This window comes from Thalassophryne amazonica, chromosome 1 (genome assembly GCF_902500255.1).
Source record: "Thalassophryne amazonica chromosome 1, fThaAma1.1, whole genome shotgun sequence".
In the NCBI taxonomy this organism is placed as follows: domain Eukaryota; kingdom Metazoa; phylum Chordata; class Actinopteri; order Batrachoidiformes; family Batrachoididae; genus Thalassophryne; species Thalassophryne amazonica.
In genome coordinates, this window is record NC_047103.1 from 167,293,490 (window position 1) to 167,314,992 (window position 21,503).

The 21,503-nt window shown below is 42.8% G+C and overlaps 1 protein-coding gene across 1 annotated transcript in view; it reads right to left on the minus strand.

Annotated features, from left to right (window-relative positions):
* LOC117518835 (BCL-6 corepressor-like) overlaps nt 1–21,503 on the minus strand; it is a 133,416-nt gene that overhangs the window by 108,119 nt on the left and 3,794 nt on the right. Inside the window, exon 2 of the mRNA XM_034180108.1 lies at nt 3,203–3,282. Within this exon, the coding sequence (XP_034035999.1) occupies nt 3,203–3,205 (3 nt within the window). The 5' untranslated portion in view covers nt 3,206–3,282. The remainder of the gene's footprint in view (nt 1–3,202; nt 3,283–21,503) is intronic.

Here is a 21,503-nt window from a genome sequence, read left to right on the forward strand (position 1 = left end):
CCAGGAATAACTCTGTTACCATGTAGCAAATTCCTTCCAACAATTTCAAAAGTGCAATCAACCACCAAACAAGTGTTTTTCTTCTGATATTCAACAACAGGACACTCATCAGGAAGTCACTGTCGCTGTTTTTCACAGCCCAGTTCGATGCCGTACGGTGGATATTAATTGGTGTGGCGCATCAAATTACTCTGAGTAATTCTCCCTTTGGAGCCATAAATGCCATGAAATTAACTGCCAAGTTCAGCGTGCTTAAATTCCCCCTTCAAGGACAAACATGAAGAATGAAGAAGGGTTTGGCGCTTTTTTTCCTGGCTATTTAGACAATCTTCCCTATAGGACACAAAGGCTGCGGTTTCATTTTTCTGTCCATGAAGTGGGGAAAAAAACATAAGCGCGGCCTTTTTCAGTATTCCTGGATGACATAGGACGCCCAAAGCTACTCTTTCACTCTCCCTCGACACATCCAGGAAACGGAGCAAAAAGAGAAGAGAGCCTGAGCGAAAGTAGATAGAGGAAAAGAAAAAGGCGAGGCATGAGATAAACAAAGAGAGCGCGAGAGACAAAGGAAAACCACGGCAAAAATCAGGGGAGAGCAAGCAACAGCGAAAAGAGGAAAAAAAAAAAAAATACAACCTAATTGAATTTCCTGTCACACAGCATCGTGAACCATCTCTGATTGGCTATCAGCCGCAGGGCCATTAGGAAATTAACCAGACAGCTGGGTGGCCGCCGGAGAGGAGGCAGAAGCAGAGCGCCACTTCACGCGATCCGTTTCCCCAGAAGGCCAGCGTCAAAAATAAACAGATGACAGTGCCGTTTCAGGACTATTAAAAGCTCAACGTGTACGGCAGAGTGGTTGAAGAATACTACATGCGCATTACAAAAGAAATGATTTCATTACTTCTCCTTTGTTTTCAATTCCATCAAGAAATTCTGTTCTGGACAAAAAAAGTAAAAAAAAAAATGAAACTTGCAGCTGACATGTTTGTGTTTTTATGCTTGACATGATGAGATTGTACATAATGTACTAAGTCCCAAAAACGCTGGTCATCGTGGTAATGCCTCGGTGGAGTGGAAGATTGTCTGTTGATGGGACAGAAAGTCCACATCCAGGGTCGATCCAGAGACGCCTGTTCATGGGTTTGTTTAACGTGGGAATGAAAATTATTGGGATTTTTTTGTTGTTTTTTTAAATGGGCAGTCACTGTTGAGCATTACTGCAGTGCATCCAGAAAGTATTCACAGTGCTTCACTTTTTTCCACATTTTATGTTACAGCCTTATTCCAAAATGGATGAAATTTATTTATTTTTCCTCAAAACTCTACTCACAGAACCCCATAATGACATCAAAGAAGGCTTTTGGTTTTTTTTGTTTTTTTGTTTTTGCTGCAAATTTATTAAAAATAAAAAAAACTAAGAAATCACATGTACATAAGTATTCATAGCTTTGTTGATGCACCTTTGGCAGCAATTACAGCCTCAAGATTTCTTGAATATGACGCCACAAGCTTGGTGCACCTATCTTTGGGCAGTTTTGTCCATTCCTCTTTGCAGCACCTCTCAAGCTCCATCAGTTTGGATGGGGAGCGTCGGTGCACAGACATTTTCAGATCACTCCAGAGATGTTCAGTTGGATTCAGGTCTGGACTCTGGCTGGACCACTCAAGGACATTCACAGAGTTGTCCTGAAGCCACTCCTTTGATATCTTGGCTGTGTGCTTAGGGTCACTGTCCTGCTGAAAGATGAACTGTCTGAGGTCAAGAGCGCTCTGGAGCAGGTTTTCATCCAGGATGTCTGTGTACATTGCTGCATTCATCTTTCCTTCAATCCTGACTAGTCTCCCAGTTCCTGCTGCTGAAAAACATCCCCACAGCATGATGCTGCACCACCATGCTTCACTGTAGGGATGGTGCCTGGTTTCCTCCAAATATGATGCTAAAGAGTTCAATCTTTGTCTCATCAGACCAGAGAATTTTGTTTCTCCTGGTCTGAGAGTCCTTCAGGTGCCTTTTGTCAAACTCCAGGTGAGCTGCCATGTGCCTTTTACTAAGGAGTGGGTTCTGTCTGGCCACTCTACCATACAGGCCTGATTGGTGGATTACTGCAGAGATGGTTGTCCTTCTGGAAGGTTCTCCTCTCTCCACAGAGGAATGCTGGAGCTCTGATAGAGTGATATTAGGTTCTTGGTCACCTCCCTGACTAAGGTCCTTCTCCCCCGATCACTCAGTTTGAACAGGTGGCCAGCTCTAGGAAGAGTCCTGGTGGTTCCAAACTTCTTCTCCACTGTGCTCAGTGGGACCTTCAAAGCAGCAGAAATATTTTTGTACCCTTCCCCAGATTTGTGCCTCAAGAAAATCCAGTCTCAAAGGTCTACAGGTTAATTCCCTTGACTTCATGCTTGGTTTGTGCTCTGACTGTCAACTGTAGGACCTTATATGCAGACAGGTGTGTGTCTTTACTAATCATGTGCAATCAACTGAATTTACCACAGGTGGACTCCAATTAAGCTGTAGAAACATCTCAAGGATGATCAGTGGAAACAGGAGGCACTGGAACTCAGTTTTGAGCTTCATGGCAAAGGATGTGAATACTTATGTACATGCGATTTCTTAGTTTTTTTTTAATAAATATGCAAAAAATAAAAAAAAAACTTTTCACATTGTTATTATGGGGTTTTGTGGGTAAAATTTTAAGGGAAAAAATCTATTTACTTCCTTTTGGGATAAGGCTGTAACATAAAAAATGTGGAAAAAAGTGAAGTGCTATGAATACTTTCTGGATGCACCGTAGCTTCTCGGCCTGTTGTCGTGATCAACATGGAAATATTTATCTACACAAATTTATTGTGCTTAATCGTGTTGAGTGCAGATGTTTGTCGTGTTTAAACATTTGTTCTCAGATAGTAAGACCCTTCAACTGTTCCCTTGTTTGCACTCTGGGTCGTCACTCAAATCTGAGGTGCATCTGCATGTTTAACTGGCACATATTTTACACAGGATGCCCTTCTTTACGCAACTCCACATTACATGGAGAAATGTGGCAGGGGTGGGGTTTGAACCAGGAACCTTCCACATTGAAACAAAATACACTAACCACTTGGCCACCACCCCTTGAACATTTGTTCTCAGATCATGAGGATTATTAGAAATGTCTTTAAATACTGTATTGGGGGGGTTGGATTGGAGTGTAAATCCTACCATGCTGTAAGCCTGTGGGCCTTCAGCTGCTGCTTCAGACGGGACTGCCTGCCTCTGGCACGCCGGTCAGCCCGCCATGCCTGCAGACGGAGAGAAAAACCACATGAGAGGAGCTCGTTTCCAAAACAGACAGACTGAAAGCGGCACGCTGCGGTTTCCATCCAGAAACAAGAAGTCGCACTCCCGAGTAAAACAAAGCTCCAAGGACAGTTTTAAGTACTTTTTAAGTACAACCCACCCGCCACCACTGCCACTACACCAAAAAAAAAAAAAAACGCCAACAAAACAAGCTTTAAACATTTACTTTATCTTTCCAAAATGTTAAAAAAAAAAAAAAAACCCTGCGTTTTTTAACTTCCCAATATTTTCAGTTTTTGAATCAAATTCATCACATGTCCTGAAAAGAAGCTTTTTGGGAATGTTTGTACACGTTGTTGTTTTACTTCACTGTTTTACAAAAACACATTTTCTACTGACTTCCACAAAGCTGGCGGTAAATCTGATCGCAGTAACGGTAAGATCTTGTGGCATTTCGTTGATGGAAACAAATAAATTCCATCTCTTTTTGGCCATCTGTGGTCAGTGACACAGTTCTACAGTCGCTGGCCAACATCAAGCCGTGGCTGACGTCCTGACATCAAAACGCACAGAACCACATTTTAACAGTTGTGCTCAAACGTTAACATACCCTCGCAGAATTTTTTTTTTTTTTTTGACCATTTTTTCCAGAGAATACATGAATGAGAACACAATGTTTTTTCACTCATGGTTAGTGGTTGTGAAGCCATTTATTGTCAAACAACTGTGTTAACTCTTTAAACCATAATGACAACAGAAACTACCCAGATGACCCTGATCAAAACATCCTGGTGATTTTGGCCTTATAACATGCACACAAGTTAACATAAACAGGTTTGAATGGCAACAAAAGGGGAGATGATGGTCTCGTGGTTAAGTGTTGGGCCTGAGACCAGAGGATCCTTGGTTCAAATTGATTGATTCAATTTGATTTAAAACGGCAATTCGCTTTGAAGTTATTAATTCCGGCCGGACTCTAACTTGACTCAGCAGAGAGCCACGCAGCATTTGGAGCTGTGCCAACGGAACGGAGGACGATTCTCGTTTCTTGACTGCAACCAGACAAGAGTCCCAGTTAGTGAGTTTAATCCACACAAAAGTGACTCACGATTGACATTTTTAAATGGCTTTGCGAGGGGTTAAGAAGCAGATTTGCCACTTCTAAAAAGCAGCGAAGCAGAGAACCAACAAAGTAGTGGGTCAGAGCACTGCTTCATTGGTTCAAGCTTCAAGCAGAAATTTGGTTCCATACTTTTGGTACCATTGCACTCTGCACACACACGCATATGCGTGCACACACACAATGCGCAAACGGTGTGTGTCCGCACACACAAAACAAATCCACTGCGCTGTCTGGAGGCTGTTAGCAGGAAGTTAGAATGAAAAGCTGGACTAACTTCTGACATGATTTTTTTTTCGAAGCACTAAGGATGTCCCTTTTTTTTGTAGTACACAAGCCCCAACCCAGTTGTGTGACAGCGTGCATGCGCGGGACAGTGACACAAGTGAGACGATGATTTGATTGAGCTAACTGATGTTGCTAATTCTTGTAACATACACACACACAAAATCCACTCCGCTGTAAGCCGCCTGGATGCATGAAGAACTGTTATGAAAAGCTGAAGTGATTTTTGGCTGGACTGAGGAACTACACAGTCTTTTTTTTTTTTTTTTTTTTATGAAAGTCCAAAGTCAGTGCACTTTACTGATCCCTTTACTGTTGTTTACAAATTAATAAAATATCAGATGACAAGGATCTATTTTAGCTGTTATATAAAATAAATAAAACAATTAATGAATGTTTTTACATTCTTTCAATGGAACAAATATTTAATTCGGCTTTGTCTCGTTGAATGGTTTGTTCCAGCTTTCACCTCATGAAACATTCATACCAGTGAACTCATAAACATTCATTATTTGTATACCATTTTACTTTTTAGTCCGTAATATAATTTTTTAAAACTCTGTGATATCTGAATTAGTGTCAGCTCCTCCACCCCAAAAAATCCATATCAGTCAGCCAGTGTGCACACACTTGTTGGTGTTTATTCGTGACTTGCAGCTTAACCGCTCCGAAACAATCACAGAATGTAGCATAAAGGCTCAAATGTTTCAAATGAAAAATGTTCCAAATTTGACTACTTTCTTTTCACAGTTGTTGGTCAGTTTCTGCTGTGAATCTTTAACTTTTCAGAAAATTTTCCAGCTCCAATTTGTATTTTTTTTTTTTTTTTTTTTTTTACTGTAAAAAAATGGGGTGGCACGGTGGAATAGTGGTTAGCACTGTTGCCTCACAGCCAGATGGTCTCAGGTCCACCTTCTCCCCGTGTTTGTGTGGGTTCCCTCCGCGTGCTCTGGCTTCCTCCCACCTCCAAGCACGTGAAGTGGTGAGTCTCTGAGTCTGTGGGTGTGAGTGAGCGTGTGAATATGTTTATGCGCTGGAACACCCCCCCACCCCCCCACCTGACCCTAAATTGGAATAAGTAAAATTGGAATAAGTAAACAAATGAATGTAGAAACTAATTCTACAGAACGGAGAATCCATTACTGTTTAAAACAGCAAAATTTACTGAACTAAAATTCTTCAAATGTACAATAATGTAATTAAACGTTTGTGAAAGTTTCTGATTTTATTTGTCTGTCCTCATAATTCTGCTGTATCTTGTGGTGCATTTTAGCTGTGAGCGTACTGCAGACACACGTAACGAGACAAAAAGCCACACACGCTCTGCAATGGCGTTACGAGATGCCGCGGCGGTGCACGTGTGCACGTTCTGTCTCTTGCCTTGTTTCCCGAGGAACTCATAATCCAAAAGAGACGTATCAGCCTGTGCAGCGCTGCTCGCTCACACACACACCACCAAGTGAGAGGAAGACACATACACACACCACTGAGTTAGAGGGAGACACACACAAACACAGCACAGAGTGAGAAGAAGACACACACACCACCGAGTGAGAGAGAGACACACACACAAACACAGCACCGAGTGAGAGGGAGACACACACACACAGCACAGAGTGAGAAGGAGACACACACACACCACCACCAAGTGAGAGGAAGGAAGACATACACACAGCGCAGAGTGAGAAGGAGACACACACACACACAGCACCGAGTGAGAAGGAGACACACACACACACACACACACACACAGCACCGAGTGAGAAGGAGACACACACACACACACAGCACCGAGTGAGAAGGAGACACACGCACACACACACAGCACCGAGTGAGAAGGAGACAGACACACACACACACACACCACCAAGTGAGAGGAAGGAAGACACGCACACACAGCACCGAGTGAGAAGGAGACCACACACACACACACACACACACACCACCAAGTGCGAGGAAGGAAGACACGCACACACAGCACCGAGTGAGAAGGAGACCACACACACACACACACACACACACCACCAAGTGAGAGGAAGGAAGACACGCACACACAGCACCGAGTGAGAAGGAGACCACACACACACACACACACACACACACACACACACCACCAAGTGAGAGGAAGGAAGACACGCACACACAGCACCGAGTGAGAAGGAGACCACACACACACACACACACACACACACACACACACCACCAAGTGAGAGGAAGGAAGACACGCACACACAGCACCGAGTGAGAAGGAGACCACACACACACACACACACACACCACCAAGTGAGAGGAAGGAAGACACGCACACACAGCACCGAGTGAGAAGGAGACCACACACACACACACACCACCAAGTGAGAGGAAGGAAGACACGCACACACAGCACAGAGTGAGAAGGAGACCCCCCACACACACACACACACACACACCACCAAGTGAGAGGAAGGAAGACACGCACACACAGCACCGAGTGAGAAGGAGACCACACACACACACACACACACACACACACCACCAAGTGAGAGGAAGGAAGACACGCACACACAGCACCGAGTGAGGAGGAGACCACACACACACACACACACACACACACACACACACACCCACACACACCACCAAGTGAGAGGAAGGAAGACACGCACACACAGCACCGAGTGAGAAGGAGACCACACACACACACACACACACACCACCAAGTGAGAGGAAGGAAGACGCGCACACACAGCACCGAGTGAGAAGGAGACCACACACACACACAGACACACACCACCAAGTGAGAGGAAGGAAGACGCGCACACACAGCACCAAGTGAGAAGGAGACCACACACACACACACACACACACACACACACACACACACACACACCACCAAGTGAGAGGAAGGAAGACGCGCACACACAGCACCAAGTGAGAAGGAGACCACACACACACACACACACACACACACACACACCACCAAGTGAGAGGAAGGAAGGCGTGCACACACAGCACCGAGTGAGAAGGAGACCACACACACACACCACCAAGTGAGAGGAAGGAAGACACGCACACACAGCACAGAGTGAGAAGGAGACGCACACAAACACAGCACCGAGTGAGAGGGAGACGCACACAAACACAGCACCGAGTGAGAGGGAGACGCACACAAACACAGCACCAAGTGAGAGGGAGACGCACACAAACACAGCACCGAGTGAGAGGGAGACACACACACACACACACCACCACCAAGTGAGAGGAAGGAAGACACACACACAAACACAACACAGAGTGAGAGGGAGACACACACACGCACACCACCGCCAAGCGAGAGGAAGGAAGACACACACACACACAGCACAGAGTGAGAGGGAGACACACACACACACACACGCACACCACCAAGTGAGAGGAAGGAAGACACACACACACGCACACACACACACACAACACAGTGAGAGAGAGACACACACACAACACAGCACAGAGTGAGAGGGAGACACACACATACACACACACACACACCACCAAGTGAGAGGAAGGAAGACGCGCACACAGCACAGAGTGAGAAGGAGACGCACACAAACACAGCACCGAGTGAGAGGGAGACGCACACAAACACAGCACCGAGTGAGAGGGAGACACACACAAACACAGCACCGAGTGAGAGGGAGACGACACACACACACACACACACACACCACCAAGTGAGAGGAAGACACACACTCACACACACCACCGTGTGAGAAGAAGACACACAGTACCAAGTGAGAGGGAGACGCATACACACACACACACCACCGTGTGAGAGGAAGACACACACTGACATACACACCACTGTGTGAGAGGAAGATACAGCACCGAGTGAGAGGGAGACACAAACACACACACACACACACCACTGTGTGAGAGGAAGACATAGACACATACACACCATCATGTGAGAGGAAGACACACATACACACCACTGTGTGAGAAGAAGACACACACATGCACACCACTGTGTAAGAGGAAGACACACACACACACCACATGCACGTGTCAAATGTTTGTGTGTTGTGAGACAGACCCACACGCACGGTAATTGATGGCTGTTAGGGAGCTGGGATTTCAATAACGGCTGTTATCTCCAGACTATTGAAGGACAGCGCAGCGCACACGTGTGCGCCCTGCAGTTGGACAGATAAATCCAGACACACGCTTTAATGCACTTGCACATTTATTGGGAGAACTGAATCCAAAGCTAAGTTTAAAAAAAGCAGAAAAATAATGCACAGCCAGGTCCATAAGTATTTGGACAATGACAAAGTGTTGGTGTGTTTTGCCGCTGTACACCGCTACAAAAGACAGGAAGTGAAACTATCAAGATGTGCTCATAGCATAGCTTTAATTTAACACCTTCAATATAAATACTGCATAAACCACAATCCCTCCATTATTTTAAACCATAAATAACTGGACAAACTAAAAATAGTGGAAGCTGCTGTGTAGTAGTACAATGTTAATATACAGTCGGCCAGAAGGGACATAACAACTCTGGCTTTTGCATTTTGCAGCACGGCTGGAACAATGATGAAGAAAAAAAACATTCTTTGATGCATCGCAATGTGGACGTGAACATTTTGAATCAATTCACAAATGTCAATAACTGATTTTTACAAACGTTAGTAGCAGAGGTCGGAATGTGGCTGCTGGCAGCCGTTAACAAGCTCTGTTCCCATTCCTTATGTAAACCCTTCTACTTTTACTCAATCCCTTTTGAACCATACAGTACTTTTTATTTAAGTACATTTGCCATATGGCTTAATTGCAGCCACTCTCGTCATAAAAACGGAAGATGTCACACACAGCAGCTGCAACTGCAAATGCAACTTCCACGCTGCGTGTGTGAAGAAACAAAGAAAAACCAGCTGCTTTTTGGGGCTATGTGCAACACACCATAGAACAAGAAGCATTGAGCAACAACTTCTGGCAACATTTGAACAGTTTTTAGCTTCAACATCTAAAAAAGCAAAACAGTTTCATAACAGAGTGCTTGTTTGCACCACAAAAGAAAGTCTCCACTTTTATCTTCACCCTCCACCAACACGTGAAAAACTCTGCCGAAACCAGACTCATTCTGTTGTTTCATAAAGGGCGAATAAAGAATCCAAGTAGTTTATTTGATGAGTATCATGGCTAATCACCTAAAATTGCCTCCACCACTGTTTTAATTTTAACATGCACTGGGTAGCACATTATGGTGGAGCTCACGTACGCACAGTTTGATGCACTGAAATTGAAGTGCAATTAAAAGGAAAAGGCACAATGCATTAGATGAGAACAGATGTCTTGTGCTGTGATTTCTGCAGTTTAGAGTGTCAGCAAATCAAGAGCGCCACAATGTTTCACCATTATCACAATGCGGGTTCCTGTTTTAATAAGTCAGACACAAGTATAAAGTGTATTAATGCAGCACAGACAGTGTGCACATGCATTGTGAGGACTTGAACATAGAGGCAGGAAGAAGCTGCAGATGTGAGTTTTTGCTGGAGTGGTAATAATCCAAACACAGTCAATCTGAACCAACACCTTCAAAGGCGGTTTTTGGAGGTGGGCTGGCGGGGGGGCAACAGCCCCTCTGGTTTTTAGAATTTTGAATCATCATCATCAATTTCATCAATTTTATTTATATAGCGCCAAATCACAACAAACAGTTGCCCCAAGGCGCTTTATATTGTAAGGCAAGGCCATACAATAATTACGTAAAAACCCCAACGGTCAAAACGACCCCCTGTGAGCAAGCACTTGGCGACAGTGGGAAGGAAAAACTCCCTTTTAAAGGGAAGAAACCTCCAGCAGAACCAGGCTCAGGGAGGGGCAGTCTTCTGCTGGGACTGGTTGGGGCTGAGGGAGAGAACCAAGAAAAAGACATGCTGTGGAGGGGAGCAGAGATCAATCACTGATTAAATGCAGAGTGGTGCATACAGAGCAAAAAGAGAAAGAAACACTCAGTGCATCATGGGAACCCCCCAGCAGTCTAAGTCTATAGCAGCATAACTAAGGGATGGTTCAGGGTCACCTGATCCAGCCCTAACTATAAGCTTTAGCAAAAAGGAAAGTTTTAAAGCCTAATCTTAAAAGTAGAGAGGGTGTCTGTCTCCCTGATCCGAATTGGGAGCTGGTTCCACAGGAGAGGAGCCTGAAAGCTGAAGGCTCTGCCTCCAATTCTACTCTTACAAACCCTAGGAACTACAAGTAAGCCTGCAGTCAAAGAGCGAAACACTCTATTGGGGTGATATGGTACTATGAGGTCCCTAAGATAAGATGGGACCTGATTATTCAAAACCTTATAAGTAAGAAGAAGAATTTTAAATTCTATTCTAGAATTAACAGGAAGCCAATGAAGAGAGGCCAATATGGGTGAGATATGCTCTCTCCTTCTAGTCCCCGTTAGTACTCTAGCTGCAGCATTTTGAATTAACTGAAGGCTTTCAGGGAACTTTTAGGACAACCTGATAATAATGAATTACAATAGTCCAGCCTAGAGGAGATAAATGCATGAATTAGTTTTTCAGCATCACTCTGAGACAAGACCTTTCTAATTTTAGAGATATTGCATAAATGCAAAAAAGCAGTCCTACATATTTGTTTAATATGCGCTTTGAATGACATATCCTGATCAAAAATGACTATAAGATTTCTCACAGTATTACTAGAGGTCAGGGTAATGCCATCCAGAGTAAGGATCTGGTTAGACCCCATGTTTCTAAGATTTATGGGGCCAAGTACAATAACTTCAGTTTTATCTGAGTTTAAAAGCAGGAAATTAGAGGTCATCCATGTCTTTATGTCTGTAAGACAATCCTGCAGTTTAGCTAATTGGTGTGTGTCCTCTGGCTTCATGGATAGATAAAGCTGGGTATCATCTGCGTAACAATGAAAATTTAAGCAATGCCGTCTAATAATACTGCCTAAGGGAAGCATGTATAAAGTGAATAAAATTGGTCCTATTTAATACCTATGGCATGCTCTAATCTCTGTAATAAAATTTTATGGTCAACAGTATCAAAAGCAGCACTGAGGTCTAACAGAACAAGCACAGAGATGAGTCCACTGTCTGAGGCCATAAGAAGATCATTTGTAACCTTCACTAATGCTGTTTCTGTACTATGATGAATTCTAAAACCTGACTGAAACTCTTCAAATAGACCATTCCTCTGCAGATGATCAGTTAGCTGTTTTACAACTACCCTTTCAAGAATTTTTGAGAGAAAAGGAAGGTTGGAGATTGGCCTATAATTAGCTAAGATAGCTGGGTCAAGTGATGGCTTTTTAAGTAATGGTTTAATTACTGCCACCTTAAAAGCCTGTGGTACATAGCCAACTAATAAAGATAGATTGATCATATTAAGATTGAAGCATTAATATGGTAGGGCTTCCTTGAGCAGCCTGGTAGGAATGGGGTCTAATAGACATGTTGATGGTTTGGATGAAGTAACTAATGAAAATAACTCAGACAGAACAATCGGAGAGAAAGAGTCTAACCAAATACCGGCATCACTGAAAGCAGCCAAAGATAAGGATACGTCTTTGGGATGGTTATGAGTAATTTTTTCTCTAATAGTTAAAATTTTATTAGCAAAGAAAGTCATGAAGTCATTACTAGTTAAAGTTAAAGGGATACTCGGCTCAATAGAGCTCTGACTCTTTGTCAGCCTGGCTACAGTGCTGAAAAGAAACCTGGGGTTGTTCTTATTTTCTTCAATTAGTGATGAGTAGTAAGATGTCCTAGCTTTACGGAGGGCTTTTTTGTAGAGCAACAGACTCTTTTTCCAGGCTAAGTGAAGATCTTCTAAATTAGTGAGACGCCATTTCCTCTCCAACTTACGGGTTATCTGCTTTAAGCTGCGAGTTTGTGAGATATACCACGGAGTCAGGCACTTCTGATTTAAAGCTCTCTTTTTCAGAAGAGCTACAGCATCCAAAGTTGTCTTCAATGAGGATGTAAAACTATTGATGAGATACTCTATCTCACTTACAGAGTTTAGGTAGCTACTCTGCACTGTGTTGGTATATGGCATTAGAGAACATAAAGAAGGAATCATATCCTTAAACCTAGTTACAGCGCTTTCTGAAAGACTTCTAGTGTAATGAAACTTATTCCCCACTGCTGGGTAGTCCATCACAGTAAATGTAAATGTTATTAAGAAATGATCAGACAGAAGGGAGTTTTCAGGGAATACTGTTAAGTCTTCAATTTCCATACCATAAGTCAGAACAAGATCTAAGATATGATTAAAATGGTGGGTGGACTCACTTACATTTTGAGCAAAGCCAATTGAGTCTAATAATAGATTAAATGCAGTGTTGAGGCTGTCATTCTCAGCATCTGTGTGGATGTTAAAATTGCCCACTATAATTATCTTATCTGAGCTAAGCACTAAGTCAGACAAAAGGTCTGAAAATTCACAGAGAAACTCACAGTAACGACCAGGAGGACGATAGATAACAACAAATAAAACTGGTTTTTGGGACTTCCAATTTGGATGGACAAGACTAAGAGTCAAGCTTTCAAATGAATTAAAGCTCTGTCTGGGTTTTTGATTAATTAATAAGCTGGAATGGAAGATTGCTGCTAATCCTCCACCTCGGCCCGTGCTACGAGCATTCTGGCAGTTAGTGTGACTCGGGGGTGTTGACTCATTTAAACTAACATATTCATCCTGCTGTAACCAGGTTTCTGTAAGGCAGAATAAATCAATATGTTGATCAATTATTATATCATTTACTAACAGGGACTTAGAAGAGAGAGACCTAATGTTTAATAGACCACATTTAACTGTTTTAGTCTGTGGTGCAGTTGAAGGTGCTATATTATTTTTTCTTTTTGAATTTTTATGCTTAAATAGATTTTTGCTGGTTATTGGTGGTCTGGGAGCAGGCACCGTCTCTACAGGGATGGGGTAATGAAGGGATGGCAGGGGGAGAGAAGCTGCAGAGAGGTGTGTAAGACTACAACTCTGCTTCCTGGTCCCAACCCTGGATAGTCACGGTTTGGAGGATTTAAGAAAATTGGCCAGATTTCTAGAAATGAGAGCTGCTCCATCCAAAGTGGGATGGATGCCGTCTCTCCTAACAAGACCAGGTTTTCCCCAGAAGCTTTGCCAATTATCTATGAAGCCCACCTCATTTTTTGAATCAGTGCATTAGAACCACACAGGTGCAAATATGGTTGAGCTGTTAACATAATGTACTGGAAATTAATTCATTCAGGATCTGTACAAATACTTTGATTTGAAAAGTACTAAGTAGTCACACAGTGAGAAAAAAGAAATTCTGTAGCAAAAAACGATGCATCTACAACCTAATCGTAAAGCGCTTAAAGATTCCCACCCCTAGTTGCTCTCTGATACACTGGTTGCTAGCGCAGGCTAACAATTTTAAGAACCCTCATTTTTGTTAAACTGAGGCTCACACATATTGCTTATAAGAGAATCCTGTTGCCAAAGAAGGAAAAACATAGACTGGAACAAAATTGTGACTCGTGATGGCATAATGCAACCTACAGCCTTGCCACTAGATGGCAGTAAAATACCGTAGCTTTAAAGAAAGCCCACCGTTAAAATCCAAGCTTTCTTTGTAAACTTCAATAAATGCAGGATCATTAGAATCCCAAAGAGTAACCATGTAAAATAAGCATGATTTAAATTTTGGTCTAAATAATTGTGCAGTCTTACAACCAAAGCCAGCATTTTTCAGTGTTTGAAATGACTGAAATCGCATTTTATTTGTCAAACTCCAGATGTGACATAATTTTTGAATAACTGCAAAAATAATCCAAATAGATTTTTTTTAATTGTCATCATGAGTATTATCAGTGGTGCAGTTCTATAAAAGGTCAAAAGGAGTTCAAACTGATTAATTCCGAACAACGATGCGTCCATTTGACCTGAAAATGTTCCAATTTAAGATAAATATCATCTTGTATATTCAATCAAATAGAAGAGAGGGGTGAGGCGTTCAGTTCCCTGGACAAATTTATGGTTATTACGGATGGTTTCTTCCAGGATGCTTGTTTCCCACAAAGACAAACTATGCGTCATTCAGCCGCACTTCCAGGCAGACTTCCCAGCAATCAGTGGGCCGGTCCCGGTTATTCCAGGTTAAATAAAGCGGCATTTTGTGCCGTTTCCCTGCAGGGATCATTAAAATTTCATCTCCATCCCTCATCTCATAAAATTAAAAGAAAAACAGAGCGCAGCACTGGAAGGTAATGAAGGCGTCCAGAAAATTACGGCGCAGATTAGCCTTTGTGCCCAGCGGCACAGCTGGATCGTGATGACTTTCAGACGCCAAAACAGAGACACACCACATGAATCCGGCTTCAGACACACAAATCTCTGAGGCTCATAAAAAGCAGCACACACAGCAGGTGATTGATAATCTATGAAAAAAATTACGCATAAATCCCTGAATAAAAGAGGTAAGATTTTTTTCTAAAGTGCAATTATATTAATCATGTTTTTTTTAATATTTTAATTTTATTTAGTGTATAAAAAGAGAGGTCGGCACCATGCAGACTGCTATACTTTGACTTTTTAACATCACATTGGACCCGCCCCCAGGCTGTGAGACTGCCTCCACGAGAATCGGACACAACAGATTTCTGACTCCCGCCTTTTCAGCTGTGGTCACTAGGGGGCACTGCGGAAACAGTGAAGCAGTTTTTATTTAAAATTCTATAATATTTATTGAAAGTCTCATTTTATCAACAGCCAAAATGATTTTTCTCCCCCCACTTCCCTGCAGGACAACTCAGCGAATGACCAGCCAATCAGCATCCAGACTTGCACAAATATGGTGCCCTAACCACATCAAAATCCAGACCCTCTTTTTAGTGGGTGGAGTTAAAAAAAAAAAAAAAGAAGGACCTGGGCACTCAGGACTAGTTTGACATAGCTTTGAGACAAGCAGGGCATTTCTCTAGCATTTGACTGGATGGCTCTGAAGTGGGTGTGGCTTTGTGGGTATGAGAGTTTTGAGAACTAAAGCAATTTGAAGATGGGCAACATCTTTCAATCATCTGACCATTTTCAGTACAACCCGATTGATATACTGGTTGGCTGATGATATCAGCTGATATGATCCTTTCATAATCAGATTGGTGTCAAAGTTATTTTTGCCAATATGAAAACTTTTATTTTACCTAATAAATAATGCAGCAAATGCACTGGCCATTGGACAAGGTGTAATTATGTACTTTATTGAATAGATGGCGCTGACATATTTTATAATTCTGTCAAGCATGGCTGGGACCCTATCACTCCTTGGTCAAATTAGCTACATGAATGAGGTAAAGCTACAAGCTGCCATTCACTTTCTATCAGTGGCTGTTTTACTGCCAGCTAGGCAGGGCCAATATTGGTAAGTCTCTTTTATGCAAATGCATGAGCAACGCACCACAACAACTGCCAATCTGAGTGAAGTCAACATGATGGCAGCATGGTATACATTGGTTGGTTGCTCAGACAAAATAATTTGAAGTGGTGGAATATGCTCCCAGACAATACCAACAATACCTGCAGGCCCCAATAATGAGTTCAGCCAATGCTCCATAATTAACCACTAAAGGTCGTGCAAAAAGAGAAATGGCAAACATTAATGCTGAAAAGTGAATGTGGGCGGTCCATGAATAATAAAAATAATAACCAAACAAGCATCTATGCTAGCTGCTTTGTAGGGATGTGAATCGTACAAGAACTCATGATTCAATTCGATTTTTGATTCAAAGAGCTCTGAGAAATAGTTATATTACTTAAAAAATGTTTATGTTTAAGAAAATGCAGCTTTACATGGTTAATCAAGTGATTCTAGATATAAATTTACTTATCTGCTTTGCTCGTTCAGAGTTGGCTGGCAGTTTAGTGAAGCGCTAGTCAGTAGTCAGCAGAGACTGTTGCTCCCCTCTTTTAGCTCCGGGTGATGGTGTAGCATGTGGGCTTGCGGATTTGAAGTGATTCCGAAGTACTTGACTTTCATTTTGCAGATTTTGCACACTGCATAAGTCATGTCAAGGATTTAAGAGATTCCTTTCTCCGATGTCATTCGGAGAAAGGGGGTGGCAAGATGGCGCCTGTGTGTTTGGCATGCCGTCAGCCCTGTCTTTACCGCTCGTCCAGTTTTTTATTTGTTGCTGTGTTTTTGCTCTGTGTGTTCTGCCGGGACATCTCTGCCTTGCTTGTGTATAATCGTCAGTCTCTCTTGGACATTAATGCTCTTTATGAGCTGCTGCTGTCGTCTGGGTCCGGGCTGGGAGGGCCCCGCCCTGCTCTGCCCCCTGTGCTCGCGGAGGTCCCGCTGCACCTGCTCCATTTTCCTTGCACTCCTCTCTGGAGGAGGCGCTTTAGAAGGCGCGGAAAGCGGAGCGGTGCGTTGGTGAAATTTAAGTTCTACCTGGCAGCCTTCACTAGAGGGTCTGATCCTCGCCTCCTGTGGGATGGACAATATTTTTGGGTGTGGGAGCGCATGCTGCTCACGAGAGGCTGCTGGATTCGTCCTGTTGTTCCTGGACTGTCCCCTCCGATGACCGGATCGGCTCCGTTAAAGCTATGCCCATTTTTGCCGTAGCTTCCTGTTGCTGCCTCTCGCCGGGCTGCAGAGTTTTTACGCTGGTGCTGTCGTCTGTGGGCTCGCAGACACTGTGTTTCACCTGAGCTCCTCCGGCCGCTGAAACCCGCTGCATCACTGGCTGCTGAGGAGCTGAACTTCCGCATGACTTCATTAAAATCTGCTGATCCCACCGAGAGCACTAGTTTGGGTCTCATTAACATCAGATCATTGTCTCTGAAGTCATTGCTGGTTAATGACTTAATTGTGGATCATCGTCTGGATATGCTTGGATTATGTGAAACCTGTCTTAAATCCACAGCTGTCCTTCCTCTGAATGAGGCCTGCCCACCGGAGTATACTTTTAGTCACGTTTCACGTGATATGAGGAAAGGCGGGGGTGTTGCTTTTATTTATAAATCCAGGTTTACTTTATTAACTGTTGGGGGACATAAATATAATTAATTTGAGCATCTGATTCTCCGTTATGCCCATGATGCTAAGTACTGTCAAGGTCATAAAACTGGAAATCAGCTATGTTATATTGTCACTGTCTATAGGCCTCCTGGCCCATATTCTGATTTTTTTAGATGAATTTGGCGCGTTCATCTCTAGTCTTTCAACTAGTGTAGAGAACATTTTGATTATTGGTGACTTTAACATTCATATAAATAAGCCCTCTGATCCCCTTGGTAAATCATTTATGGAAATCATGGATGCACTAGGATTTCGGCAGTTCATTCATGGTTCAACGCATATCAGTGGTAATACTCTGGATTTGGTTCTTGCACATGGCCTTGCTGTCACAAATATCGACATCCTGCCTCTTGCATCAGCGGTCTCTGACCATTCGCTTATTAGGTTTACAATTACGCTGCCGCGTTTAGTGGAGCAACAACCTTGCCTATCATTGCGGCGATGAATTAAACCTTCAACTTTGAACTCAAAGCGAGACTACCAGAAATCTTAATTTCAAGCTTGATGAATTTATAGTCGGTAGACAGTCTTGCGGATAGCCTGAATTTAGTGCTAAAAACCACACTTGATAAGATTGCACCTCCTGTATTAAGGCCATGCCTTCCCAAGGTACAGACACCTTGGTTTAACAGTTATTTGCGTGACCTTAGGCAGAAGGCTAGAGGGTTGGAAAGGAAATGGCGTAGTTCCAAACTAGAGGTGTTCCACCTTGCGTGGCGTGAAGCTATTTAGATTATAAGCATGCTTTATTGGCTATGAAGCAGGCCTATTACTCTGAATTGATAAACTAAAACAAGCATAACTCAAAGTTTTTGTTTGATACAGTGGCATTTCTTATTCATGGACAGCCACCTGTTGGCCGTTCTCCTTTTTCAGCACAGGACTTTCTGGACTATTTCGAAAAGAAAATAGAAGATATTAGGTTGAGCACATCTCAGCATACTTTGGTCCAGTCATTATAGCCAGCTCCTGAGCTGGGGACTACTACTGAGGTGCTACCTAGATTCACGGAATTTAACAGTATCTCACAAGGTGTGCTGACGAAACTCGTGATGTCTACTAGAAGCACAACCTGTTTATTTGATCCTATACCAACAAAATTGTTCAAGGATCTTTGGCCCATTCTTGGGCCAACTGTGCTGGAAATTGTTAACCTTTCTTTAAACTCTGGATCTGTTCCAAATTGTTTTAAATCTGCCATGGTTAAACCACTACTCAAGAAATCTAATCTTGATCCTGGTGTATTGAAAAATTATAGGCCGATATCAAATCTATCATTCTGCTCTAAAATTCTGGAAAAGGTGGTTTCACAGCAGCTTGTGGACTATCTTACTGAGAATGACCTTTTTGAGCCACTGCAGTCTGCTTTTAGAAGACATCACTCCACAGAAACAGCACTTATTAAAGTAGTTAATGATCTTCTGCGAGCAATGGACTCGGATACTACTACAGTATTGGTGTTGTTGGATCTCAGTGGTGCGTTTGACACAGTTGATCATCATATTCTACTTGATAGGCTAGAAAACTGTTTCGGGATTACTGGAACTGCTCTTGCGTGGCTGACGTCTTATTTGTCTGGTCGTTCCCACTGTGTTTTGTGCAACAACACTACCTCTGACTTTAAGGGCATGAAGTTCGGGGTTCCGCAGGGATCCGTTCTGGATCCCTGCTTTTGTCCCTGTATATGGCACCCCTTGGGAACATTTTGCGGCATTTTGGGGTTGCTTTTCATTGCTATGCTGATGATACTCAGTTGTATATGCCGATAGCTGCTGGAAATCCTGTCCACATAAAATCTTTACAGGACTTTCTCGCAGCAGTGACAAGTTGGATGTCTAGCAACTTTCTACTTTTGAACTCTGATAAGACTGAAATGATGGTTCTTGGTCTAGCAAGACATCGGCATCAATTTGATCAGCTGGCACTTAGCCTAGGTTCATGTGTTATACATCATACGGACAAAGTGAGGAACCTTGGGGTAATTTTTGATCCTACATTGTCCTTTGACCTCCACACTAGGGACATTAGGAGGACTGCTTTCTTTCATTTAAGAATATAGCAAAGATTCGTCCCATCCTGTCTAGGGCTGATGCTGAGACTCTGATTCATTGCGTTGTCTCTTCTAGTTTGGACTATTGTAATGCTTTGTTTTCTGGTTTACCACAGTCCAGCATCAGGGGTCTTCAGCTGGTTCAAAATGCTGCTGCCAGACTTCTGACGCGAAGCAGAAGGTTTGATCATATTACGCCGGTTCTGGAATCCCTTCACTGGCTTCCGGTCTCCTTGAGATCGGATTTTAAGGTATTACTATTGGCCTATAAAATTGTTCACGGACTGGCGCCCCCCTATCTGGCCGGCCTGGTTGAGTCCTATGTGCCGGCAAGGGCTCTGCATTCACAGGGTGCAGGACTATTGTGTGTCCCGAGGGTGAAGAAAAGGTCAGTGGGTTACAGAGCTTTTTATCACCGCGCTCCAGCTCTGTGGAATGATCTGCCTGCACAAATACGACAGTCGGACTCTGTGGAGACTTTTAAAGCCAGGCTGAAGACACAGCTCTTCTCCCTATTTTATCATTAGTATTTTATTGTGTGTCTTTTTTATATGTTTTATTTATTTTACTTTTTTAATTTTTTATGGTTAAATTTTTTTATTGTATTTTAATCTTATTTCATTTTATTCTGCTTTTAAATGCTTGTGAAGCACCTTGAGGCGATTACTCGTGATTTGGCGCTATATAAATTAATAAATTATTATTATTATGTCAAGCTCCTTCTTACGCAGCAAATAATAAAATCCAAAATGCACCCAAACATTTGCCTTCAGCACAGACGTTGCTGGCTGAATTAGCTCTTCGTCCACCATGCTAAGCTGCAGCTCACGAATGTTTGAAGCATGACGGACCCTCCCCTCGCGAGGACGCTGTAGTACGGAGGCCGTTGCATGACAAACAGTACGCGCAGCGAGTAAGCAAGAAAATGTTTTTAAAAATGCTTTTTAAAAATTGATTCTTGGACATTTTGGATCGATTCAGAATCGTAATAAATAAGAATCGCGATTCGGACGTGAATCGATTTCTTCTGACACCCCTACTGCTTTGCGGAACTCACTTTGGATTTTTATACAATAAAACATTGGTTCGTATTGATGGACTGGGTAAAGAAAGTCAAAAACAGAAGTAGCTAACTGATTTTAGCTCCTTTCAGTAGAAGTGATGTGGACTGACTTAAATTCAGACAGTTTCCCATGGTGCCCTGCTGTAATATTTCTCTTTCACTGTCTATCTCAAAGTTTAAACTGGTGTTATTAGAGCAGTTGGAAACATGACGATAATTAAATAAATCAACACCAAACTAACAAACACAAACACATACTTCCCACCACCTCACTCCCTGTCTGATTCCATCTCATTCTCCGAAAAGCTAAAACTCCTCAGTTCAGTTTGTGTTGAAGAATCGATCGGTCGAACATGACGATCAGAACAACAGGCCGTCGCAGCCACTCGACATCCTGCCGCTGTTGTTTTGGCCTAATTAGACAGTGAAAGCTCGTTAATGGCCCTGAGGATGGAGTGTTAATTAGAAAAATCAGTTCCACCACCGTGCGGTTGGCAACAATAACAATACAGCAGATGACAGAGAACCAACAGCCTGAAAGACGGATCGGGTCTGGAGCAGAACCACACAAAGAAGCACAGGCAAGACCAGACCTCAAGAAGAGAAAAATAAAAACCAAGAACTGCAATCTGTTAAATTTATAGTATTGTTCTTTTGACAC